The 27,789-nt window shown below is 41.3% G+C and overlaps 2 protein-coding genes across 6 annotated transcripts in view; one reads left to right on the top strand and one right to left on the bottom strand.

The window, feature by feature from the left end:
- DOCK2 (dedicator of cytokinesis 2) overlaps positions 1-27,789 on the top strand; it is a 707,149-nt gene that overhangs the window by 377,803 nt on the left and 301,557 nt on the right. The gene's annotated exons all lie outside the window — the stretch shown is intronic.
- Positions 1-27,789, bottom strand: part of INSYN2B (inhibitory synaptic factor family member 2B) — a 109,340-nt gene that overhangs the window by 10,944 nt on the left and 70,607 nt on the right. For both annotated transcript variants that reach the window (XM_083181784.1, XM_083181783.1), the window contains exons 2-3: positions 23,331-25,307; positions 20,858-20,932 (exon numbers count right to left, since the gene is read on the bottom strand). In XM_083181784.1, coding sequence (XP_083037910.1) covers positions 20,858-20,932; positions 23,331-24,670 — 1,415 coding nt within the window. In that variant the 5' untranslated portion in view covers positions 24,671-25,307. The remainder of the gene's footprint in view (positions 1-20,857; positions 20,933-23,330; positions 25,308-27,789) is intronic.

Below are 27,789 nucleotides of genomic sequence, written 5' to 3'. Positions count from 1 at the left end.
CTTGCCACCTCTCGTCATTGCAGCTTGTTTTCTCTTCACTGTCCTCTTGCCTCTTCTCAGAATGTGAATCAAGTCATCAAATTTGGAGGGGGTGTGTTTGTAGCTAGCTGTGATCCAGAGCTTATTCTAGGGGGACCACCTGTCGCTGAAGTGATGGGTTTATTAATCTCGGCATGTCCTGTTTAAACTCTATACAGTCTCTAGACCAATACTATAAATGAATGTGAAAACCTTTTGACCGTTGACTTTCCTATTGTTGACCTAAAGCTTTCATCGACCTTTTAACCTTGTCAATCTTAGCCACATTGACCCTTTTCATGTGTTGACCTAAGCCTTGTCGACCTTCAGTGGTTGATCCAATGCATGTTGACCTTAATTTTGTTGACCCAATGACCCATACCCATACAAACAACATAAGGCTGTGTCATGTCCCACGAAGTATGTGTCTTATATGCTGTTCAGTTCTGTCATGTTATTATTGCAAAGCTTTGCATCTTGTGAAAATTGTCCTTCCTTGTTCCTGTAGGGCTCTGATGTCATTAGCCCTGCCTTCTTCCCATCTCTATCTCATTGTATGTCTGCCATCTTAACCTTCAGTTGATTCCTGTTGAGCTCTGGCAAATTATTATCTTTTCACCTACTGTTTTTGTGCATTATTACAAGAATATCAGCTTGAAATAAACCCTCATCTGGATTCTTCACACATGCCTCTTCAGTTGAGTTGACACTGTCTGACAAAGTCTCCTGATGTAAGTACTGGTTCACTATGGACATACACAGATGAACTGTCTTAAAGGCCTTACATTTACAGCCTGGTTATTGAGTCAGAACAGTGAAAAGATAGTTTATAAACTGCCAGATATACCAGCAAGCCAGCTGCAGCTTCTGCAGATACAAAGAAAGTAACTAGTTTGCCTGCAGTGTGAGGAGAAATTATCAGTGTTTGCAGCCACACAGACAGCTACATCACACAGATTCTTCTAGCAAACTACTGTACAAACTCACTCCAGTGTTATTCAGCTAAATTCTAACTGTGTGCTATCATGGCTGAAGGGCACGCTGTGCAGCCTGTTCAAGATGAACACTATCTACAATCAGAACAAGTTATGGATCTCAACTTACAGTCTAAACGCCCTGTTAAGCCTACATGGAAGGCTAAAGAGAATCTTAAAGGTAGGAAACATGAACTTTCTGCCCATATCCTAAACTTATGGCAAAAACTACAAAGTCACATGTCCACCATCTCTCAGCATGATTGTGATGTCTCACCACTAGAGGGAGCCCTAGGTCAGCTTTGTTCAGTATATGAACTTTACACAGTGAAATGTCAAGAATATGTTCATGTTTTGAAAACGCTTAATACTCACGATGCATTAAAGGAATTGCAAGGCTTCAATAATCTCAATTTAGATCGAGACAGTTTAGTATATGAAGTTAAGTCTAACACAGCAGCCAGAATCGCACAATTATTGGAAACATCATCACGCATTTCTGTGTCCACCAGGCATTCAAAGCGATCATCTAAGTCACGAAGTTCAAAATATTCCATGCTTAGTGAACAACTTGTAAAGGCACGTGCAGAAGTAGAAACTGCTAAAATACAAGCCGACTTTGCAAAAAGAAAGGCAGAAATGCAAGCTGAAATGGAAGCCAGAGCAGCACGCGAAAAGGCTGAGATGGAAGCCAGAGCAGCGCATGAAAAGGCTGAAATGGAAGCCAGAGCAGCGCATGGAAAGGCGGAAATAGAAGCTCTGGAGAAACAATGTGAACATGCCACAGCAATGGCACGTTTAAAGATTTTAGAACAAGCTGCCAGTGTAAGTGAAAGAGACAGCATCAATTTAAGTGAAGTGGATGCAGAGGATCCTCTTAAGCGCACAAGAGATTACGTCCTAAGCCAGAACAGTGAACCCCTGATTGCTGAAAACATTCCTAACACGGCACAACAAAGGGACTCAGATCATTACTCAACAAACCATGTCCAAGGTCAGTACAATGCACACACCACAGTGCACCAAGGTCCAATGCCTCAAGAAGCTCCATATACAAATGTATGGTCGCAAACCAATATGCCAGTAAGTCACCAGATCCCTGGTAACCACACAGTTTCATATGCAGCGAGACCTATGGACTTTAAACCAGCTCCTAGGCTGAATGCCTATGCACCCCCATATCTCCCTATGTCTCTTACCCAGAACACTATAAACAATACGAACAACCAAACTCAGCAGCCAGCATTTTCTTGCCCAAAGTCAGAGAAAACAGACATGTCAGACTTCGCAAGATACATGGTTCGCCGTGAACTTATTAAGTCTGGCCTCACTAAGTTTGATGATCAGCCTGAGAACTACAGAGGTTGGAAATGTGCCTTCAGGACCGCAATTAGTGACCTTGGCATTACTGCTGCTGAAGAACTAGATCTGCTGGTTACATGGCTTGGCCCACAGTCCACAGAACGCGTCAAGCGACTCAGATCCGTCCACATCGCTAATCCTGCGGCAGGCCTCATTGCTGCCTGGGAAAGGCTAGAAAGGAGCTTTGGAAGTCCTGAAGCCATAGAGAATGCTCTGTTCAAACGGCTGCAGAATTTCCCAAAAATATCCGGCAAGGACAATGAGAAATTTCAAGAGCTCAGTGACCTACTCTTTGAACTCCTGCTGGCCAAGGCTGATACTCACTTACCTGGCCTCAGTTACTTGGACACAGCTCATGGGGTAAACCCAATAGTTTCCAAGCTGCCATACGGTATTCAAGAAAGGTGGACTACACTCGGGTCAAGATACAAAAGGGAAAATCAAGTCTCTTTTCCCCCATTTTCCTACTTCTGTGAGTTTGTCAAGAACATTGCAGAATCCAAGAATGACCCAAGCTTCTTCTATAGTGAGCCAAATCATCCTGGTTCGCTTTCCCCCAAGTATGATAGCCCACGTTCTAACTACAAGAACCATAGGGCGTCAGTGTCAGTGAATAAGACAGAAATCCTTTCTACACCAACATCAGCTCCTGACAAGAGCAACCAAGGTGAAGTGATCGAAAACCCTAATCGTCTGTGTCCCATACATAAGAAGCCACACCCCCTCAAGAAATGCATTGGCTTCAGAAAGAAACCACTCCAGGAACGCATGGAACTTCTAAAGAAGTTTGGGGTATGTTATAGATGTTGTGCTTCCACTGAACATTTTGCTAAGGACTGTAAAACTGCTATTCAATGCACAGAATGTGACTGTGAGGACCACGTGCAGGCACTTCACCCATCTCAACTGAATCCTACACCACCTGCACATCTCCCTCCTATGCCAAGGCATGGCGGGGAGATTACAGATCAAACGGCAGGTCCCGCTACTATATCTTCTTCATGCACTAAAGTTTGTGGGGAAGGTATTTGTGACAAGTCTTGTGCAAAGATATGTCTAGTCAATGTATACCCCAAGGGACAGCCAGAGAAGGCTCTAAAGGTTTACACCATCTTGGATGACCAGAGCAATCAGTCACTCGCAAGTCCAGAACTCTTTGATCTGCTTAAATTAGAAGGAGATATTTATCCTTACACTTTGGGTACCTGTAGTGGAATTACGGAGGAATCTGGAAGAAGAGCCAGTGGACTGGTTGTAGCATCTCTCAAGGACAATTTTGAGATACCCTTACCCACACTTGTCGAGTGTAACCAGATACCATCCAACAGAGAAGAGATTCCCACACCAGAGGTCGCTCTTCATCACGTTCACCTAAGGCCTATATCCAATGAAATACCGAACCTTGACGAGAATGCAAAGATCTTACTTCTGCTCGGTAGAGACATTCTCCAAGTACATAAGGTGCGTCAACATATAAATGGACCAAATAATGCTCCGTTTGCCCAACGCCTTGATCTAGGTTGGGTTATCATAGGCAATGTCTGTATGGACAAGATGAAGGCGCCTACCAAGATTTCCTCATTTAAGACAAACCTCTTGCCAAATGGTCGCAGCACTCACTTTCAGCCATGCCCACATCATTACTGGGTGAAAGAGAAGCTGGACAGCAGTAAATTACAGCATGACTATCACAATAATACCAACATAGTCCTGTCTTGGGATGACAATCTTGGATTGACAGTTTTCAATTCAACAAGTGAGGACAACAAGTTAGCATATGCAAGAGAAGATAAAGAATTTCTCAAGATGATGGACAAAGATTTCACTCAAGATGACTCCAACAGCTGGGTAGCACCTTTACCCTTCCGCCTGCCAAGAGTGAAACTACCAAACAATCTACAACAAGCAGTTGCTAGATTTTCCTCTTTAAAACGAACTCTAAAGAGGAAACCAGAAATGGAAAAACATTTTGTGGATTTTATGCAAAACATATTTGACAGAGATCACGCAGAACCTGCACCACCAGTAAAGGAAGGAGAAGAATGCTGGTACCTTCCATCCTTTGGCGTGTATCATCCGCGGAAACCAAACCAAATCAGAGTGGTTTTTGATTCCAGCGCTCAGTATGATGGTATCTCCCTCAACAATCTGCTCCTTACTGGGCCAAACCTAAACAACAGCCTCATAGGAGTGCTAATTCGCTTTAGACAAGAACCTGTGGCAATAGTAGCTGACATCCAACAAATGTTCCATTGCTTCATAGTTAAGGAAGAGCATCGGAAATACCTGAGGTTCCTATGGTACAAGGACAACGATGTCAACAACGAAGTCATAGATTACCAGATGAAGGTACATGTATTCGGTAATAGCCCTTCTCCTGCTGTTGCAATCTATGGACTCAGAAGAACAGCCCAGGAAGGTGAGAAGGACTACGGATCTGACGCTCTGCGTTTTGTCGAAAGGAACTTCTATGTTGATGACGGACTTAAATCGCTACCCACAAGCGAAGAGGCAATTGATCTCCTCACCAGAACACAAGAAATGCTTTCTGTAGCAAACCTCAGGCTCCACAAGATTATCTCCAACAGCCAGAAGGTAATGGAAGCATTTCCTTCTAACGATCATGCCACCAACTTGAAGGATCTTAATCTGGACTCTGATATTCCTCCTATACAACGCAGCCTAGGCCTGCTCTGGGACATCAAACAAGACATATTTACTTTCCAAGTATCATCTTATGACAAACCTTTCACCAAAAGAGGAGTTTTATCCATCGTAAACAGTATCTATGATCCTCTTGGATTTGCAGCCCCGGTCACCATCCGTGGAAAGATGTTGCTGAGACAATTTACCAAGGTGAACTTAGACTGGGACACCCCTTTACCTATTGAGCAACAACAAAGTTGGGAGATGTGGAAAAAGTCCTTGAAGATATTAGAACAACTCCAAATTCCACGTTGTTATACTCCCAGCTCCCTCTCAGCCGCTGTCAGGAGAGAAATCCACATTTTCTCGGATGCATCAGTTGAAGCCATAGCCGCAGTAGCCTACCTGAGAATCTCTGAGGCCAACAACAAACTAAACTGTGGATTTGTCCTAGGTAAGGCCAAATTAACCCCAAAACCTGCACACTCTGTACCAAGACTTGAGCTTTGTGCAGCTGTGCTAGCAGTAGAAATGGCTGAAGTTATAAAAGATGAAATGGATGTTCCAAATGACTCATTTGCATTCTACACAGATAGCAAAGTTGTGCTTGGTTATATACACAACCAAACAAAACAATTCTACATGTATGTTAGCAACAGAGTTGAGCGCATCAGAAGTTTCTCTGCTCCTGAGCACTGGCATCACATTGCCACTAGTCTTAATCCAGCCGATCGTGGAACAAGACCTTCACCAGCATCCAACCTGTGTGACATGTGGTTGTCACCCCCAAGGTTCTTATATGATGATCCTTGCTTACCTCCTACCAACACCAACTATGGGCTAGTCGATCCAGAGTCCGACAAAGAAATCAGACCCACAAGCTCCACACTCTACACTACCGTGACTACAAAACTGAAGCTGAAGTCATATCGTTTTGAGCGTTTCTCAAGTTGGTCATCTTTAGTACGAACCGTTGCTCGTCTAATCCACATTGCTCGCTGCTTTTCAAAGGACACATCACCAGAATGTCACGGTTGGCACATTTGTAAAGAGCACCAAACAGTTGCAGACCTTGAACATGCAGAGGAGTTTCTCATTCAGTGTGTACAACAAGAAGTATACTGCCAAGAAATTGATAAGATCACAAAGGGAGCCACCCTATCCAAGAACAGTGCACTCTTTGAACTGAACCCAGTAATGGATCATCACAAATTACTAAGAGTGGGCGGTCGTATAGCGAAATCCAATGCAAGTAACAAAGAACACAATCCTATTATCATTCCAGGTCGACATTATATTGCCACTCTGCTGGTTCGACACCATCACGAACGAGTGCAGCATCAAGGCAGAACGTTTACTGAAGGTGCCATCAGGTCGGCTGGTTTGTGGATCATAGGGATGAAGAGATGCGTTTCCTCCGTGCTCCATAGATGTGTTAAGTGCCATAAATTAAGAGGAAGACACCAACAGCAACAAATGGCAGATCTGCCAGCAGATCGCCTAAGTACAGACCCGCCCTTTACCTATGTTGGAGTGGATGTCTTTGGTCCATGGTCAGTCACTACACGAAGGACCCGTGGTGGAGCTGCAAACAGTAAAAGGTGGGCTGTGTTGTTTACCTGTCTTAGCATCCGTGCAGTACACATAGAAGTAATTGAATCTATGGATTCTTCTTGTTTCATCAATGCTCTCCGAAGATTCTACTCTATCCGTGGACCCGTCAAACAATTGAGGTCTGACTGTGGCACTAACTTTGTGGGGGCCTGCAAGGAACTGCAATTTCACAATTTCTTAACAGACAATGGGTGCACTTGGGTTTTTAACCCCCCACATTCATCTCACATGGGAGGGTCCTGGGAACGCATGATTGGAATCGCACGGAAAATCCTCGATTCAATGTTGCTGGACCACAAGTCACTTCTTACCCATGAGGTTTTAGTCACCTTTCTTGCAGAAGTATCTGCCATAATAAATGCAAGACCACTTGTCCCAGTATCTTCAGACTCTGAGTTTCCTATCATTCTTACTCCAGCCACTCTTCTCACCCAGAAGATTGGAGCTGCTTTAATTCCTTCTGAAATCTTAGACCACAATGACATCTACAGGCGCCAGTGGAAACAGGTTCAACACCTGTCCAACGTGTTTTGGTATCGCTGGAAGACGGAGTATCTACACATGCTTCAAAGTCGTCATAAATGGCAGATGTCTAAACCCAACCTCCAGATCGGTGACCTCGTTCTCTTAAAGGACAAAGAGGCCCATCGCAATGACTGGCCAATGGGACTTATCACCAAGGTTATCCCAAGCGACGATGGAAAGACTCGTAAAGTGGAAGTCAAAGTGACCAAAGGAGGTTCTGTCCGAGTTTTCTTCCGTCCAATTAGTGAATTAGTGCTTCTTCTCCCAAAGGAAGATGCCACATAAAGACGAACTTGGCTACTAGATTCAGCTAATTATAGGAAGAAATTTACTACAAACTTCCAGCTATCATACCATTGACACCTAATTATTTGGATTACAGTGTGGGTTGGTGGAAGTGTTTGCAAGTTGCGACTTCCCCAATCCGAAGATGGGTTTGACACTTGGGACTTCAGTCACAAGATTTAGACTAAATGTTTTCTTATAATTATCTGTTATTGTTGTAGGTTCTCTTTGTTTACAGGTCTCAAGATCAATTCTGCACTTCACCAAATGACTTTATTATGTTTTAATTATCGTGAAATCTAAAGATTTCAGACGGGGAGTGTCATGTCCCACGAAGTATGTGTCTTATATGCTGTTCAGTTCTGTCATGTTATTATTGCAAAGCTTTGCATCTTGTGAAAATTGTCCTTCCTTGTTCCTGTAGGGCTCTGATGTCATTAGCCCTGCCTTCTTCCCATCTCTATCTCATTGTATGTCTGCCATCTTAACCTTCAGTTGATTCCTGTTGAGCTCTGGCAAATTATTATCTTTTCACCTACTGTTTTTGTGCATTATTACAAGAATATCAGCTTGAAATAAACCCTCATCTGGATTCTTCACACATGCCTCTTCAGTTGAGTTGACACTGTCTGACAAAGTCTCCTGATGTAAGTACTGGTTCACTATGGACATACACAGATGAACTGTCTTAAAGGCCTTACATTTACAGCCTGGTTATTGAGTCAGAACAGGCTGGGTGCTATGGCCCAAGAACAATTCCATCTTGCACCTCTTTTCTTTGCATTATGTGCTCTTTGGAGCCTTGGCCGCTTGCTTTGTAGGGGTTGATGATGCTACAACGCTGTGACCTAATCTCCAGTATGTCTTCATCAGCTCAACCTACTATGAGCATGCATCTTTCCTCCTCAGCTCCTCCCCCTTGTCTTTGCCAGCTCCTACAAAGACGCAGTGACAATATTTCCAGCCTATCGCCTGCAATGTTTACCACCAACATCTTTTTCAGAAGGACAGTTCCATGTTGCACCTATTTTTTATTTTTTATTGGATTATGTGCTCTTTGGAGCAATTTTTGACACAGTTTTTAAAACTGCCATCCTGTCGGGATAAGGCCATTTGGTCTATAGCATGATGGTCAACAAGCATTGGGTCAACACCATTAGGTCAACATGGGGCAAGATTGACATCGGTCTAGGTCGACATGGGTTTAGGCCGATAGGTCATTAGGTCGGCTCAAGCAATAGGTCGACATGAGATTTTTCACTGTTTTTGAACCGACATGTGCCGACAGGTGGTATTTCATGCCCTACCATCTACTAGGGCATGGCGGGAGAACAAAATAGGCACCGAAGGCATGGTGTAGGAGATGCTGGAGTAGAGGCAGTAGACGCAGCACCGGCAAAAGCGGTACTTCAGGCGGGAAGGCGACGTGGTAGTGCCACCTCGAGGGGATGTGGTGCACTTTTAAACTGTAAAAACAGCACACAAAAACATGTCGACCTTTTGACTGTCGACCTATACACTCTCAACCTAATGCTTGTGCCGACCTATTGACCTGTCGACCTTGTCCCATGTCGACCTAATGCTTGTTGACCAACATGCTGTAGACCAAATGATCCCAACCCATCCTGTCTGCCACTGCAGTGCAATGTGTTTGTGCCACCCACTTGTGTCGCTTTGCTTAGTCATCCAGTTACCAAGGTGTAACCTTTTGGCCTAAAAGCTGAGCTGTGAGGTGTTCAGTATAGACCGGAAAAGGAGGGGTAATGAAAGTTATTGTGGTTAATAATACTGTAGGAATAATAACAACAACAGTTTTAGCAGTTTTTATGACACCTTCCTCCCCCCCAATAAAAATACAGATCCAAAACAAAACCCATATTGATGGTTTTGGCATAACCAATACAGATCCAAAACACAAACGAAGGTCCAAAACACAAAACCCCAAAAGTGTACGGTGCACATCCTTAAATTTCATTCCCAAAACTTTCTACTAACTAGAAACTTTAGTGCCAAGTAATTATGGCTGTCACCTAATGCACTTTTTAGGCAAGTTGCCATTTCTGCCCATACCACCTCAATTTAAGCCAGACAGTTATCAGCAAACAATTGTAAATCTGTATGATAGGCCCGTTAATGTTTGAAGTAATTGACCAGTTAATGTTTGAAGTAATTTTTTCCAGCTCCTATTATGACTAATTACTACAAAGCAGCTATGCAGGTCAGATGGATAGTCCCTAAAATATAAATACAATTGCATTATTATTCTATACAGATGCCAGTGCTGAGCAATATATTATCACTATATTGTTATGTTACACACAGCACCTGCATTGGACACTGCTGGAGTTATGTTGAATACCCTGTAAAATATTAAATGATGCAGCCTTCAGTGAAACACAGACGAGTCTGTGCCTCAAGGACTTTCCAATGAGAGTAGTAACATTAAAGGATAAGAAACCAATTATAGCGGTTATGCTATAAAAAAAAAAAATGCTTACAAGCCAAAAAAACAAGCAAAGGAAGTTGTTAGACACATTTTCTACATAATTGAGTATCACAGTGTTTGCCTCAACTTTAAGTATCAGCCAAATATATATGTATGTGTGTGTGTGTGTGTGTGTGTGTGTGTGTGTGTGTGTGTGTGTGTGTGTGTGTGTGTGTGTGTGTGGAATGAGGCGGCACTCCCAAACCTATTGGTGAAAGTATCTGTATTAAATATAAGTGATGTACACAGAAGGGTCGACGTTTCAGGACCCAGTAATCCTTTTTAAGACAGTATATGCTTCTTATATAAATTCAAACCCTTCTTCGTGTATGTGCTAGACTGCATGCTGAGGGCAAACTAGGGCGAAATGTAATAGGTGGCGATTTTTGGTAATGCTTAAAAATCGCACCAAATCGCACCTTTGACATTTTTTTGCGGCAAATTCGCATATGTAATGAGATTCGAATTTGCGGCAAAAAAGTGCGATATGCTGCGATGAGCATAACCAGCCCCGGGCTCAAAGAGCCGGTCCTGATTCCATAACATCACTGGGGTTCCTTTGATTTTACAAAACCACCACCAGGCTCAAGGGAGGGTCCTGGGCGACTTGTATAAAAATCCCCCCCCCCCCGGCTGTGGCATTACCCTGCTGGCTGGTTGGGCCCGGTGCTGGTTCTTGAAATACGGGGAACCCCTAGTCATTTTGTCCCCCCTATTTTGGGAACCAGGACCGGCCCTTGAGCCTGGTGCTGGTTTTGTAAAATCAAGGGAACCCCAACCCAGGACTGGTTATGCTCAGGAGGGGGGACCCCATGCCGTTTTTTTCCAGTTTTTTGGTATTTAACCCCTTTTTTGGACAAAACTATGCACAGATCACAATGATCTGTGCATGGTTCTGTCAAATTCGCCAGTTAGAACCTGGTCAAATTTTTTGGTGATTTTTGCTAACTTTTATCAAAAATTGCACCCTATTAAATGTGCGAGTTAGATACTTTACAATGTGAAAACATCTGGATGCGAATTGAAGTGTGACAAAAAATCGCCACTTCAAAAGTTTTTTTTACCAAAAATTGCACATGTCTAAAAAAATCGACCCCTTTTACATTTCGCTCTAAGAATACTTTGAAAACTAAAAGCGTTAATAGGTAAAAAATGTTTAATCAATTAAAAAAGCCTAAGGTGTAAATTTACTAAAATGGAAGTTCTATTAAAGATTGGATGTTGCCCATAGAAACCAGTCAGATTTTATCTATTATCTTCTAGAAGCTGTGGAATAAATAAGAAGTAGGTTCTGATTGGTTGCTATGGGCGACATACCATCTTCAATAGAACACCCATCTTAATAAATTGACTCCTTAAAACACTGAAAAGTAAGTGCTCAGACATTAAGGCATGAGCAAAAAGCAGACAAAGGGACAGATGTATCAAGCTTCAAAAAGTGGAGAGTGACAAACAACCAGCCAATCAGCAACTACCTGTCATTTTTCAAACCCAGCCTGTAACATGACAGTTAGGAGCTGATTGGCTGGCTGTTTATCATTTTCCATTTTATCACTTTTTTGAAGCTTGATACATCTGGCCCAAAGTATTAAACCTCTTTCACAATTTCAGCCCCATTAATTGTTAACTCGCAAATATGCATACCTCCCAACTGTCCCGAATACCGTGGGAACGTCTCGGTTTTCTGAGACGTTCCCGCATCCCTCATGCGGCCGGCAGTGTTCCTCGGCGGGGGGTGTGTGTGTGTGTCAGTTAAGAGTCCCCCCCCCCCGAGTTGTTGACCAGCGGTAAATAGACGCTGTGTGCATGCGCACAGCATCTATTCCCACAGCCAGAGGGGCTGGGGGTATGGTTAGAGGCCCCCACAGCAGCAAATTGGGGGCGTGGCCTCACGGGACGACAACATTAAAGGCCACGCCCTTTCTCTGCCCCTAATTTTGGGCGCTCGCCTTTGTCCTTTCTTGACGGATTAAAAAGTTGGGAGGTATGAACATGTGCTTGCACTCCATGACAAGCAGTTTCAGAAAATATTGGAAATTCTGAATTTTAGTTTATTCTCTATTCCAGTGGTTCCCAAACATTTTTGAATCATGGCGCCCTAGAGTATCAGAAGCCTCTTCACGGCACACCTAGGCCAAAAATTACTTATTAAGAAATGTTAAAAAAAAAAACAATATATATATATATATATATATAATTAAGTGAATTGTGTTTATATGTCATCCTTAGGTGTGAGGGACAGGATTCACTTCTGTTTGAGCCTTATTATGATCTGAGCACAGTACAAATTTGTTCGGAAAATGGGCAAAACCATGTGCACTGCAGGTGGAGCAGGTGTAACCTGTGAAAAGAGAGTTAAATTTGGGTGGGGTGTGCTGAAACTGAAATTTAAATTGCAGTGTAAAAATAATGCAGTCAGTATTTACCCTACACAGAAACAAAATAATTCACACAAATCTAACTCTCTCTATACATGTTACACCTGCAGTGTACATGGTTTTGCCCATTTTCCAAACAAATTTGTACTGAGTTCAGATCAGAATAAGGCCCTTTGTCCATATATGTTATGATTGGAAGCCACAAGCATTGTTTTTGCCTATTACATTAACCATAAATAATTTAAATTGGTTCCAGGCGCTGTGCATGTGAGGGTGCCGGGGGATGCGGTGCTATAGTTACACCCCGCCCCCAATCCCCCGCAGACTTACCTATCTCGCTGGTCCCGGCGGCTCCGTTCTTCTGCTGAGGACCACCACAAAATGGCCGCCCCCCATATAGCACATTGTTCTCTGAAACTGTCTGCTGTATGGGGGCGACCATTTTGTGGTGGACAGCAGAAGAACGGAGCCGCCGGGACCAGCGCGATAGGTAAGGCTGCGGGGGATTGGGGGTAGTTTGCATGGGCGGCGGGGGGGGGGGGTGCCTGGCTGGGCAGCGGTGGGGGCGCCCAAAACTTAGCTACGCCACTGGTCCCAAGGCACCCCTGTTTGGGAACCACTGCTCTATTCTTTTGGCCCTTTAATAGGAAAATAAAAACTGCAAAAAGTCTAAGTTTATTTAACTTTATGTTTAACTTTTTTGTAAACATCTTAATAATGGCTAAAGTGCACACTTCCTGTTGTCAGTTATTAGAAACACAGCATATTCTCATGTGTAAGCGTAACAGATAATAAGCCCGAATGCTGAACAGTAATCTGTAAATTCAGGGAATGGAAAGGCACGTTTGTGAAAATACAATCTAATACATATAGCTGCATGCTGAGCTATCGAGACAAAGTAATCTTGGTTATTTTCCATACTTAGAAATTCCTTTCATGTTCCTTAGCTCTGTGAATTCTTTATCTCTCTAACTTACACATAAGAATGAACATAATCCATTATGAAAACCTTTTGTTATCATGAATAAGGACTACATTAGAGATATTTGTTCTTCATATAGAGTGGGAACAATGATAGCTTGCATAATGTTCTCCCCCTTTTATGGCGAAATATCATCTGTTTATTAAAATATTATGCAGCCACATCATGCATGTCTGCACATGCGCAGCAGAAAGCCGGGCCATGCATGCAAACACGGGGGCGAATCGGAACCAGAGGTGGGGCTGCAGCTCAATTCCAAATTCAGATAGGTGAGCAGTACCAACTGCCATTCCAATCTGACTCAGTGGCAGTTGGTGCAGCTCCCCTATTTGACTTTTGAACCAAGCTGCAGCTCTACTCCAGGAGCCGCCACTAATTGGAATGGATGGATTGATCTGTACATTGATGGATCTCTTTCTGTGGGATATGGGTGTTTCTGGGCAGCAAATGGGTGGTAAGCGTGCGGACACTTTGGACATTTCCTTCTTGTGGGATTCCAGTGGGAACGATGTTGGTTGTGAAGGCTTGTGGAGTGTAGGTGGAAAAATAATAATGACGTCTGCAGCTGTGGAGAGAATAATAGTGGGCAGCACGAAGATGAAAAATTGCCAGACGGACAGAAAATTTAGCATAAGTTAGTAAGCATGCTGTCATGCAATGGTGTCCCTATCTGAGATGACATCTGGCGCTGAGGGCTTGCTCTATGCATGCCTGCTGGCAAAAAGGGCCATGACCACCCAGGTAGGGCATCATGGTCTTGCATGTAGAGATCGTGACCCAGAGCACCATTTTCATCACTCTGTGGGTCATGGAGATGTGGGATGTCTCTGGGGGCCAGTAAGTATGCAAGAATTTGGTGCAGAATTTTACAGTGCACCACCCATCTCCTGTCACTGAGGAGACAAAACTTTAATGTCACTCCTCAGCAGGTGATACCATGGTGCGGCCTGAACCCCCTTTTTTTTTAGGGTTTTACCACATTTTTAAATGCACTAAAGCCTGCACGCCGAGAATCCACTGTGGAGGGAGCAAAAGCTGGAGATACCCTATAGAAGCCTATGGGCTACTCCCCGCATCGCTGTTTGAGGGATCCATCATGGATTCCTCCCAGCATGCCCACAGCTGGTGCCGTCACTTTGTGTTGGAGCTGCTACGCAAAGGACAGCTCTTATCAGAAGTGAATATGTGATTATTAACAATGCAGTATCCGGCAAATGCCAGCGATGTGGGGCGGTGTATGTTAGTGCATCCTGCCCTGGTGATAACAATATTTTTATGCATTGGATGGGGGTTGTCTAGTGACATGACAAGCCAGTCCTGCCCTCTGTAGAGCCAAGCAGCGTCTTCTCGTCTGGCTTCTCCAAGAAAAAGATATGTGAAATGTTAGTAGGTAAAAGGTGGTAGTCAAGGGTTGGAGAATAACACTGTAGCTCCCCATGTGGCCAGCATAAGTAAAGCTTCACTAAAACATCACGGCAAATTACCTCAGGATTGAATAGACATGCCTTTGCTGCCTCCACAAAAAAATTCTATGGAGCATTTCCCTGACTGAAGCAAAAATGTTTACAGCTTCCATCTATATTACCAAATTGCAGTAGGATCATATTGGAATATTCATGCACATACTGTAGTATACATATTACTGTATATTAACAATATCCAGCACATTTTTGGTGTGCTACTAAATTATCTGCAGTAATTTAATCATAAAATGCAATCTTGAAAAAATAAAATGTTATATATATATATATATATATATATATATATATATATATATAATATGTATATATTTGTAAAAAAAAAAGATATCCATAATTGTAATGTACTGTAGCTCAGTCTGTTTTCTGTACTTAACCCTTTGTGGGTCAGTCAGTGAGATTCTTAACATTTTACCAATTTAAGTCTACATGGCTGTGGTATAGCTCGTAGACACTGTCTAGTCAGACAGTCAATAGGTTGACACCAAAAGTAAGATATGCATTAGTTAGCCATTGAGAAAAGATAGACATGTATTAGACATTGACAAATGTTAGTTGTTACTTCCATTTGACATTATTTCTGCAGTAGTTACCATTATACCCCACTGTTGGCTAGAACCTAGCATGGCCAGTGAGGGGCCAGGTCAGTAACCAGAGAGGAGACTCCTGGTGAATAGCTGGCATGATAATGCATTTGTAGTGTTTAAACAGCAGATACACAGGAGCCACCGGTTGTGGGAGCACTTTCTCACGTGGTCCTTTCAGATAATAAGCAGCTGTGTCTCATCTACCCTCAGATGATATAGCAATTGTCTAATATGAAATACAATAGCAATAAAACAACACAGGTCAACCAGCTGTGGGACTACCGGAGTAAAACTGATCCAGATGATCATTGTGCTAGGCTAAGGCTGTCAATAATTACAATAGAGATCGGTACTGTATGATTTGCACCACAAAATAATTGTTAGATATAAAAGTATAATATTGCAATAATGCAGATTTGATGTTTAAAAAAATTGTCGTTTTTGTATGTATTTAAAAAAAGTATTGAAAGTGCTCTCTTCTTTTTTGACGAATAGTCTAATAAAAGTTATGTTTTAAATTAATAATCATGTCATGTAATTAATACAGTATAAAAAAGTGCGCCCAAAAAGGCACATTTGTCTTTCGTTTGCCTCTATGCAAACAAACCTCTCTATATTCAGTCACAATTACTGAATGTGTTGGGCGCACCACCAATTAATGACTACAACAATTAATTGCAGAAGTAGTCTAACATATTGGTCTCTTTGATGATTTAATAGAGTAAAGTCTGTGTGGATCCATACACCCCTATCGAATTGACAAATGTTAGCCATACATTAGTCCTATAGTGACAAAATTTAAACATGCAGTAGTTAGACATTGACAAAAGTTGACATGTGTTAGTTAGACATTACCAAAAGTTAGACATGTGTTAGACATTGACAAAAGTTAGACATGCCTTAGTTAGTCAGTGACAAAAGTTAGACATGCTTAGCTAGACATTGACAAAAGTTAGACATGCATTAGTTAGATATTGACAAAAGTAACTAAAACTATTCAGTAACGAATTCGCAGCCTGAGCGATTATCGAATGACCATGCATGTGCACGATACGCAATGTGCATGTGTGAGCCATCATACTGAGGGCAGCAAGAAAAGGCTAGGCTTCCCTCACTGCTCACAGGGTGATTGACACCCTGCAGGAATTTGGGAGTCCCCTAGAAAATGCATGTGCACCTGAGACGCCACCCCGCTGCATACTCGCCCCAAGAACACATCCCTAGCAGGAGAAATCTGACCATCGCAAATAGAAGTCAGTTTATTATTTATACTGGATGAAGACGGGGCGGGCATGCATTGGCACACCCGCGTACTCATGGGGAATCCCATAAAATGCTGGGGGGTAGGAAGTTAAAGGATAAATAAAAGAGTTCTTTAATGATCAGGGACCTCATCACTTCACTTTATTATTTATGTCTGGGAGTTTTTTTTGTCTGTCTCTGTATGCCAATGTTTTATGATTTATGTCTGTGCGGTGGAGCACTGTGGCGCCTTACAAACGAGCAGCGACAATAATACCATTAATATTAATTGGTATATTAAGTATAGTGAAAATATAGTGTTCAGTTTTTTGCATTGAACAAAGGATACACATTTGTGCGTAAATTCTATTGACAAGCTCAGCATTAGCGTGAAGCCCAGACATCTTACCGCCTCTATCTCAGTCATATCTGTAACTTGTTATACATTTAAAAGAAAAATCCATTTGGAAATGTTTCCTGTATTGATGTGCGAGCTTCACCTGATACAAAGCATAGAAAACCATAAAGCAGAATATCTTTATAAGCATCATTGAGTCTGCTAACGAGTGAATTACAGTAGCGCTGAACAAGGAAGGGTGGTCACAGCCTAACTTACATTAGTGTGATAGCAGTAATAATGTCACTAATTTGGCAGAATGCTAATTTGTCAGAACAGAAACAAGGCAGGAAAAATTGTAATTACAGCGAAAGGTCACACTTTCAATTCTCCAGCTATTCCGTGCTTCTATGGCAAAATGCTAATTAGCCCTTTGGTATTATCATAATTGTGTTACAATTGCTGTACCTGAAAAGTTATTTGCTGTATAGAAGCTGAGGTAGAAAGAGGGGATCAAATAATGTTATTTTAAAGACTCTTTTAGATCACTGAAATACTTTAACATATGGAAGCTGTTTCTGAGGTAAATGCTATGCAGCTTTTTGTGCAGTTGCCCTTATGGCTTTTTTACTGCGCATGTGTCACATGGCATGATATCCATGGTGCATGCACCCCGGTGCCTCTGTGATGTCACTCACTGACAACATTTAGACACAGACTGACATTTGAGGACCACGGGTGGTTAATAAAACACAGGAGTAACCATTTTATAGCTGTGACAGAGCCAGTGACTGCATACTTGTATTGCAATTTCACTGGCCTAAATCAGACCTGATCGCATGGCTGGGAATTCGCAAGCCGGGTGATTATTGGTTAACTGCGCATGCATACGGCCCCTGGTACATGTGCGCATTGCCTTCCTGTCATAAAATCTTGCTACTTTATTGACTACTGGCTGTTCCCATGTTGATTGACAGGAAACCAGCATTGCGGGTGGTAACCAGCCATTTTGTGGGAGTATCAGGGAAAATGCAGGCGTACCCAGGCATTTTAAGGGAAGGCGTGTGACGTCAGCTCTGGCCCTGAACAGTCTGTTTTTATTGATGCCACTGAGTTTGTCCTGGACTACAGTACACACCGACTGCACACACTGGAAAAACAATTTGATGGCAAGCGGTTGTGAATGGATTTGCAGCTAATCAAGGGGTTGCAATATTTTTGCAGGCCTTCTGCAGGCTTGCACAGTGCGTGATTTCAGTCTGGCGGGACGGCGGCTATCTGACTGGAGGGCTCCGAAATTGATCACCAGTCCGATAAGGTCTGAATCAGTCCCTTTGTCATCTTAGTTCCATCTGCCATTCTAACTCTAATTAGCCATAGGATTCCTCAGAACGCTGATAAACAATGTATCTTACTTAATTACATAGAGTAGCATAGTTTGTGAGGTTGAAAAAAGACAATTGTCCTTCCTGTTGAACCTATATTAAACATACTTGACCTAACTGAGTAATTTTAAGCGAGATGACCCAAGATTATTTAGTGACCAATTGGTAACAAGATTGGCGTACATCGTGTCCCAGGACCTACCATGGCTAATCTCTTCAGTATAAGAAATTGTGCCACACTTGTATCCTGGCTGACAGCTGTGTAGTCATATTCAAAAGATAATGGACACAAAGTGGGTTAACTGTGGAAGATTATCCAGAGAAGACTACTGCAAGACTGAAGATAGCAATGATGTGTTCTAGCAGCAGCAGCCAAGGTCACTTCTGTTTGTGTTGTTAAATGGTCAGTAATGCTAAGATAAGTGGAGTTCATTACGTACATGCCAGACCATCAGCTCTCTAACTGGTATCTTTTCTACCTGTCTTGTCATTAATTGGTTGCTTTGCTAAAGGTTAGGTGTTAAATTGAAATGGTGAAGGACAACTGAGGCCACTTTTGGTCCGCTAGCAGTTGAACTACAACAGCAGTGTCAATCTGTAATTCCAGCAGCAGCTTGGAAAATACAGAATTGATAATGGTCGTCTCAAATATCTACTCGGAAATGTGTTTTTTTTATTACTTTAATGAAAATTCTTGAAATCAGCTGTTATCTGTCTGATTTCACAAATCACTCACTCTGTCATGAGTCTCATGCATTCTTCCTGCACTAACTATATTGCAAAGACTAATTGTGTTCCCTTTCCTGGGATGGGAAACACTAAGGGCCGTATTCAATGCGGACGTTGAGGGGGTTAAATAGCAAGGATCGCCGAAAACAAACCACCCCCTGTGCCGGCCACTCACCCTATTCAACATTCCAGGGGAATCCTCGCTGTCAGAGGATACATCCAAATGGAGAGGTTTGTGGCTAATGCAGGGAGCCCGCTGCATTTACCCGCAAGCCTCACGTAGTGAGGTGGAAACGGCATGTGCAGGGGGGTCAGTTGAATACTGACCCGCAAGCTGTGACAGCGAGCAGTAAGCACTGCTCACTGTCACAGCTCGCAAAATAGCATTGACTACGGCCCTAAGGGTTAAATGCTGTTGGCCGAGTTCCCCATATGTATCAAGATCCGGAAAGCGAAACTTGTAGTGCAATCTATATACAACCTGTATTTCTCTTCATCAGGTTATTTTGCACTTTTATTAGCATGTGGTGCTAATAAATGTGCATATGATCAGAGATGGAATGTATGTACAGTATCGCAGTCAAAATGTAATGCATGACACATCCTGCCCCAGATCTAGTCCACCCGCTCGGCCTGACTGGTGGCCAGGTGAATTGAGTTGTGCCTTTGGTCAGCAGTTTGCCCAAACTTAAGTTTACAGCATAGAGGGAAACTTACAACATCAAGGGAGTGTGGTACAGAAGGCCAATATGTTAAGGTCTTCGGTCAACCTCAAATTATTGACATGTATTAGGTCCTCACATACAGAAGGTCGACATTTGAAAGGGTGACAGTGATTAAATTGGACAGGTACAAACAGTTGACACCGTTGAAAGGTTGACTCGACAACAGTCAACACAATAATGGTTACAGAAGTTTTTTTATTTGTGGGGGGGGGGCGGGCAGGGATTGGGCGGATATTAAATTTTTCATGTTCTGTGACCACCATCAGTACAAATGTAGATACTCAGTGGTTAGTTTCTCTCACCACGCTTTGGGCAAGGTTACATGTGGGTAGTAAATTAAACAACTGTTGGGACAACATGGAAAAAAATATATATATATGTGTCAACCATATGTGTATCAACCATTATCATGTTATCCTTTGTATCCGTTGACCTTTCATCTGTCAAACTTTTGTACCTGTTCACCATATGGTGTTCATCTATTGACTGTCTAGCTAGACATTGTGGACCTATCACCAGATACACTTTAATGTTGACTGATAACTATTCACATGCTAAACTTGTTTTACACTCTGAGGGGCTTATTCCCCATTAAACAACATGCATTAACTTAAGTAACAGGTGCAATTATCATTAGAGTTCCGTTCCAAAAGTTTTCAGATCTCGATTGTGGGTACTGATGCCACCTTCAGGTGGATTTAGCCCCCTCAGTGCCACTTCAACCTATTGCGAAGAGGGATCCATTTGTATTCCTACTGCTCCTCCATCCTTCTGTGGGTGCATGCGTTACTGATTAGCATTAGTGATAATTGTGGCAAATTAACAAACATTTTTATCACACATTTATATTGAATTACTCCTGAGTAATCAAATTCAGTCCCCCTTTGTATCAAAATTGGTACAGTATGATTCACAAAATACAATGCATAGACAGGTCTGATTATTCAATACCAGAACATATTTTATCCGCTTTACAGATATGTGATTATAGTAAAATGTTCAAGAGGCCCTTAAAATATGAATGGGTATAATGGAAAACTAATAATAATAATAATAATAATAATAATAATAATAATAATAATAATAACATTGAATAATAAACTACCTGTAAATAATGCATGCTGTGCTCTGGCAAGTGGTACAGTTGTTTAGGTCTTGTCCAGTTCGATAGAAGTTGCGCCTGTTTAAAAAAGCAATAAAAAAATTCATATATATACTACATATATTTGCATAAAGGTACTACCACATGCATGCACATACTGTATAGAGATTCACCCAGTGCTATTCAGCAGAAGACAACAGGGATCATTTTCGAGTTGACAAAGCAGAAAAGCTGACCTTGAACAAGTTTGAAGTTATTGATTATACTTTTGTACCAAGTTTTATGATAAAGGTGCTGGTTTACAGGTATACACAAACGAAAACAACACATATCTTAGGGGTAAAATTACATAGCAACCAATCAAATTTTATGTATCATTTATACCTTCTACAGAGCACAGTCGCCAAAATTTGATTGGTTGCTAAAGGCAACATCTCCCACTATATACCTGGACACAAAAGGCCAACTACACCATCTGAAATCTATATACTTTGTGAACCTAACATGATTAAATCATGTACAATGGCAAGGAAAAAGGAAGGTTGTATCTAGCATAAGCAATTCACTCTCAGGTGTCGCTTTCTATCTATCACAATTTTTCACTATTCTGTGACATTAGGCAAATAACCATCCACATTCTGTTGAATCATGTCATATTAGTTTTAAATTATTAATTCAGTTTTTGTATGATGGATGTGTCAGATCATTCATCTCCTCCAACGGAGGTCTACATGAAAACAACCATCTTGAGTGTGCTGAGTACAGCTTGCACCCATTATAAATGTACCTAGAAATACAGCATTGTGTAACTAAACTGTAATCATGTTGTACTGTCTTGCTTTCCATTGCAAACACAGATTAAACTGACATTATGCAATATAAACTGGTAAATGAATGACATGGGTTGACAGTTTAGATACAAATATTTATTTTTGAAATAATCTGATTGACTTCCTTTTTTTTTTTACCAACTGTGACAGAAGATAATTTAGATACGTTTCAAATAAACTTATGTGTTTTCCTGCTCAATACCAAGACATTCGTTGCTGTCTAGGGTTTTGTCTCCTTTTCTTTTTTATAGGTCATTAATTCAGGAATGTATGCTCTACAAAATACTGAACATTATGCATGCTTTCTAGCATCCCACTGATGATTTTTGTGTCATTTCGTATAGCCGCTTGCTTAGATTGTAAATGTATTCCTCCAATATCACAGCAGCAGTGATAAACCACCAGCTCCTATGATAATGTTCACAGCAAGAGAGAAAAAGTTATTGGCAGGTAGATTAAAATGACTTGTCAGCCATGGCCCTTGTTTCATTTCATGATATTTTGTATTTTCTCTAAATTATCTGTCATATATTTTGACTGGCTCTGCTACACTTGATGGACTAACGTCTTTTTTCAGCCTTAATTAATAAGTTACCATGTTATGTTACACTGGTCCTAAATGCCTCTGACCATCAGTCTGTGGTCAACTGTCAGGAAAACAGGGGTCTATAATCTGAGGCTCCTAAAACTTTTTGATGTTGGGACACAGAGGTGTCGGAACTCAGGGAAAAGGTTACAGTACTCTCCTAAAAGTACAAGTTGATTCAAGATTACTATAGCTTCCACAAGTGCTAAGGCGAGCTCACGGAGGACTGAAACCTCCCTTGGAGCAGAAGTGCAAAAGCTTTGTTACTTTTACTTATATATTCATGTGCTGGAACTAGTTATAAGAATTAAAAATGAGACCAGAAATAAGGTTCTGATATGGCATTCGCCTGATTATAACCACCTGGAGCACCAGGGTGGGGATTGTACTAAATAACTGTACTTGGCATTGACAACGGGTCCTGGCACTATCTAAGGGGTCCGCTTGGTTGTGGAGGAAGAAGACTATCCTCCAATATAGCTTCCTGGAATGTGTCCATGCCCTCTGTCTTCTATGCCCACAGTTTGTTTCAGCGGCCCTGGTGCACATAACATACTTCCAACATGGAGATAAGCAAAACTCTAAGAACTATTTTGCATTCACCTTGGTCTGCATTTGGCCTCAACCAACCAACTTGTTTGTGTTCCCTGTCTTATCCAACCACACCACCTGGATACAGCTTCTTTTCACAGGTTAATTGTGAATTTACAGATGTGGCAGCAGATAAGGGGTTATAATTAAGGTGATTGCCTAATACTTATGACCTCAAAATCCCCAAAAAATTTATAGGCTAGTTACAGCGCAGAATATAAACAATCTCTTTCTGATTATACCTTAAAACTTATTATGAAGGTTATTTTTCTCCACTGGGGTGTAGAAACCAACACATTGATTTGGCAAGCTTTTTGCTTTCTACTTAACCCCATCCAGTTCTTCAACATATAACATTAAAGTGTTATTACACATACCTATTGTACCAGCACTGCCTCTAAATCATGACCACACACACTTATGCTGCAAGCAATAATTATACTCCTTTAGATTAGAAACTTTACCATACCCTTCACTGAATGCTCTGGCCTTTTCCAAGTCTTGGATTACATTCAAAAGGATCTTAATCTTCTCTTTGTTTGACTGTAAGGATTCTTCTATGGATTGTAGTTTGCCTTGTAGGGAACAAAAGTCACCATGCGTCTTATGTCCTGGGTTTTTTGATTTGCTCTCATTATGTGTACCATGTTGCTTTCCATGCTTTTGTAGAGGAGGAGGACCCTCTGCGCAACCCTTGCTCTGTGCTAGGTTTCTTTGCGATCCATTGCTGTCACCTTGTGATGTTTGTAAATCACTATTTATCAATGGGTTTAATACCTGACTGTCATTAAGTTGAGATGCAGATTCTGAAAGTGCTTGGGATTTTTCAGGCTGATGATGTTCTGAGTGAAAGCAGTAAGATACATTTTGGTTATAAGATGGTGTTAAGGTTATAATCCTTTTGCAATCAAAATTTGGCTTTAACTGTAACAAATCCTTGGATTGCTTTAGTGGGCAGGGGTTATCTGCTTGTTTGTCACTAGATGTGTTGGTCAACCCCATGCAGATGTCTGAAGGTGTCTCAAAGGTAACTTTGTGTTTTTCTGAACACTCTACAGAAACCTCATTCATGTGGTCACTTGCAGCCTCTGAAAGGTAATCATTTTGCAAATTTAAATTTGTCCCATTAGTCTCCTCCAAATGGGACTTAATAGTATTATCAGATACTTGGGTGGAGACGGTGACTCTTCCAAGCATCTCAACAAATTCTTGTCCTGAGCATTCACTTTTAGGTCCATTGCTTTGTGCTTTAATTACAGTATTTCTTACAGGACAGCGCCTTCTTGCCCATTTTAATCCCTCTTCAAATTGATCAGATAATCTAAGGTGACATAATTCAGGAGCCATGACTTCTTCTGAAAGGTCCCCATTAATCTGGTCACAGCTAGACTCTGAGGACATTGAGTCTTTAAGCTTCATTGCTGATCCTTTTTTTACCTTAAAGATTGGAAAGTGTTTCCTGAGACTGGGGGAAGTCTGGATTGCCATGTTTTGAAGACCTTTTTGGGAATTGGGGTGAGCCAGCAAACACATTGGTCTACTGTGGGGCTTTTCTGCCTTTCCATTAACTAGCAAGGGGCTAACACAAGGCTTTAATTCCAACTCCCCAGAATGAGGCTCATGTGTGTATGCGCTGTCCTCTTTAAATCGGACTTGCTGGGATTTGTTCCTCCGCTGGTTGGGTGGTTTTGCCAGATCAGAGGTGTCTAAATTTTTCCGCTTGAGTAGAACAGGACGCACTTTCATGGTTGGTTGTTCCATTGAGTCGCAGGGTACGTTTGGTAGACAACTGGTTTCTTTGCGACCCATTTCAATAGGTCACTTAAAAAAGATTTGGAAACTCCGGTCTAATTCAACAACAAAAACGTCCTTAGAATAGTTTGTAGCAAGATCCATCGTTGGGATGATTTTCTTCGGTATTTCCAGACAAATCCTTGTAATGTTTTTGTTTTTCTCATATAAACTATGCTGAAGAAATTTGTTTTACAGGCATAAAAATGTCTCAGCAGTTAAGCAGTATATATATGAGCCCGGAAAACTTTTGTAGTCTTATTTGATTCTTTTTATCTGCAGGATAATTATGATGAATCTGACCAATTGTGGATTCTGTGACCGTATTGCTATTTTTTCTTTAGTAATTGAGGTTACATAATTTTTTCTTTTCCTTTGTCTGTATTGTTTTTTTCCTTGAAGTTTTTAATAAACTATTTGAATATCTCTTTCTTGCTTGTAGTAGATGTAACAAATTTATTGTGGCAAATATTCATTTGTTGAATGTCGACCGTGAGTCTGAAAACATATCTTGGAGCATGAAACAGAGGTTTAGCTGGTAACATAATTCCTTTAAGTCAATGATGAAAGGTAGTATTCATTAGTGAATAGATGACTTTGAGTAACGAGATGTGTTCTTGCACAATTCACCTTTTCATTGGCTCTGGGAAATGCTCTAAAATACAAAATACAATTTTTTTATAACAACAATGTTTACAAAGGTAACTTCACAGCACTCTGTACTTTGAGTACCTTATCTTATAATTATTACTTTCTCTTCAAGTTTATGTAAAAAAAACAACAGAAAATAGTTTGTCGGGAATGTTATATGAGTTGATTCGTTAAAGTGAAAAGAGTCGGGAAGTGGACTATCAGAGAATTTGCTCATAGCAACCAATCGGATTCAAAGTAACATTTATTAATACCTTCTAATGGTCATTATACTGACACCCATTGACCGAATGTCGGTCAATATAACGACATGCATTATGACAACATGTTCAATTGACTGACACAGTTTAAATGCCGATATTTAACATGGCGACATACGATATGTTTTTCTGTGGGATTTTTGGGTTGTCTATGTCGACATGGGCACCGTCTAAGTGTACCGTCACATGGTTTGCTGTGCTCGCTACGCTATGTATATTCCCCCTTCAGGTCCACTTGGATGGTAAAGTCTGTTTTTGGGCTAAAATTGCTTAATAACTCCTGTCGGTGTGTTGGTATGTTAAATGTCGGCATTTTGTCAGTCAGTTGAACGTGTCGGCATAATGACGCTGTTTGTATATTACTTCCCCACTCTCCAGGATACTCCCATTTTTTCAGTTAGTCCCCTGCACCCATGAAAAAGTGGACAGATCTCCCAAATCCCACCTTTTTCCTAGCGCAGTTGGCAGGATGACGAGATCATACAGGAAATTGCAGTTCTGTATGGAGGAGGTGGGGCTAAACAACATGCATTTGTAACATGTAGTTACGCATGCTCAGTAGAAAAGCAAATCATTGCATATTGTAGCTAGGGTTTAGTGATGTTCAGCACTAGAGTGCAGCGTCTCCTCCACGGGCTTCTGTGAGAAAGGGGATTCTAATTGTTTTCAAGTATGGGGTAATTTCTTCACTTGTCCACTTCACTTGTTTAACTGCTTGATACATGTCCTCCATGTTCCCTCTTCTAATAACAATCACATAAAAGGATCTTTTAATGTCTCTGACACTACATTGTGCTACCAAGAAAGAAACAATAATAACTATATCATATATATGTACATAAATTCTGAGCACTCAATATAGTTTAGTATATTAAGTAATGAAATATCACTACACACTATGTACTGTACCTCCTGTTTCAACTACAATTTTCATGATATTCATCGTTAAAACATTATGACTCTATGTAAATAATTAAAGGCAGATATACTGAACTATTTCAGCATTAACCCTCAATACCATTCATTACAGCTTTAAAACAATCCATTCAAAAGGTCCTTTATCAACTCTTCCCTTCAGTGCATTATATATTTTTTTATTCCTTCTTTCCATTGTCATTTGCCTTTTGCATTGTACCAGAACAACATTTAACACAACAGTGAAGAGATCTCAAAGCTAAAATCAATCTGGAAGCGTTCCCACTCAGCCAGATAGGAATTTCTATCAGGTAACACAATCTTTATACAAGGGTACCTGACAGTTGTGTAATCTTGTACACCAGTATAAAGTTCTTTGCTTCTGGTCAAAAGTAGGTAAAGATAGAATAAATTAAGCATATTTCTGCAGGTCAGCCTTTCATATGTAAATGTCTATGATCTAAATACTAAACAAGCTGAAGTGTATACAGCTACTGGAAATCATTGCATAAAAAAAAAGTGAAACTTCTATTTGCGTGCTTTGAAACCTTAATATAGTTTATATCCTCTAATGAATTGTTAGCAGGGATCTAGAGGTGGGCTAGCAGTGCTACTGCCCGGAGTGATGTGGCCTGGGGGTGCATATTAGGTTATTCCCAGCCGCCAGCAGCACAGCCATTGATTAGTCTATAAGACCATGGGCCAGATTCTCTAAGCTTCAAAAGTGATGGAGAGTGATAAACAACCAGCCAATCAGCTCCTGTCTCACATTTTTCAAACACAGTCTGTGACATGGCAGGTAGGAGCTGAATGGCTGTCTGTTTATCACTCTCCGTTTTATCACTTTTGAAGCTTAGTACATCTGGCCCCATGCCACCAAAGAGTTTACTGGGTAACTGCCATCAGCCACTGTAAAGTAGGACTCAGCAGCTGTACGAAAAGGCCCAACCTCTTATATACGCCCTATGCCATACCTTCCAAATGTCCCGATTTTCGCAGGACCATCCCATTATTTGGAAGAACACTGGCCCTGACACCAGTGATTATAGAATTATCCAGCATGCTGGATATTAAACGCAGGGGCAATAGTGACATGAAGATCTGAGCATCACTATCGCTACACTTGGAGCAACGTAGGGGCATTTTCAAAGCAATTTAGTGATATGATCGGTACATGTATTGGTACATGTATAGGCCCCATCACTGTAGCTCAGTATATACACACTTTGATCTGTTATCACACATTCAGACTGAGTTCACCTAGTTTAGCAGCCCCCTTTGTCTTTCTTTCTTGGTGCCCCGCTGACAGCT

This window comes from Crinia signifera, chromosome 4, assembly GCF_055691185.1.
Source record: "Crinia signifera chromosome 4, ASM5569118v1, whole genome shotgun sequence".
In the NCBI taxonomy this organism is placed as follows: domain Eukaryota; kingdom Metazoa; phylum Chordata; class Amphibia; order Anura; family Myobatrachidae; genus Crinia; species Crinia signifera.
The sequence above is the reverse complement of the archived record's forward strand: the minus strand, read 5'-3'. Positions and strand labels throughout refer to the sequence as shown.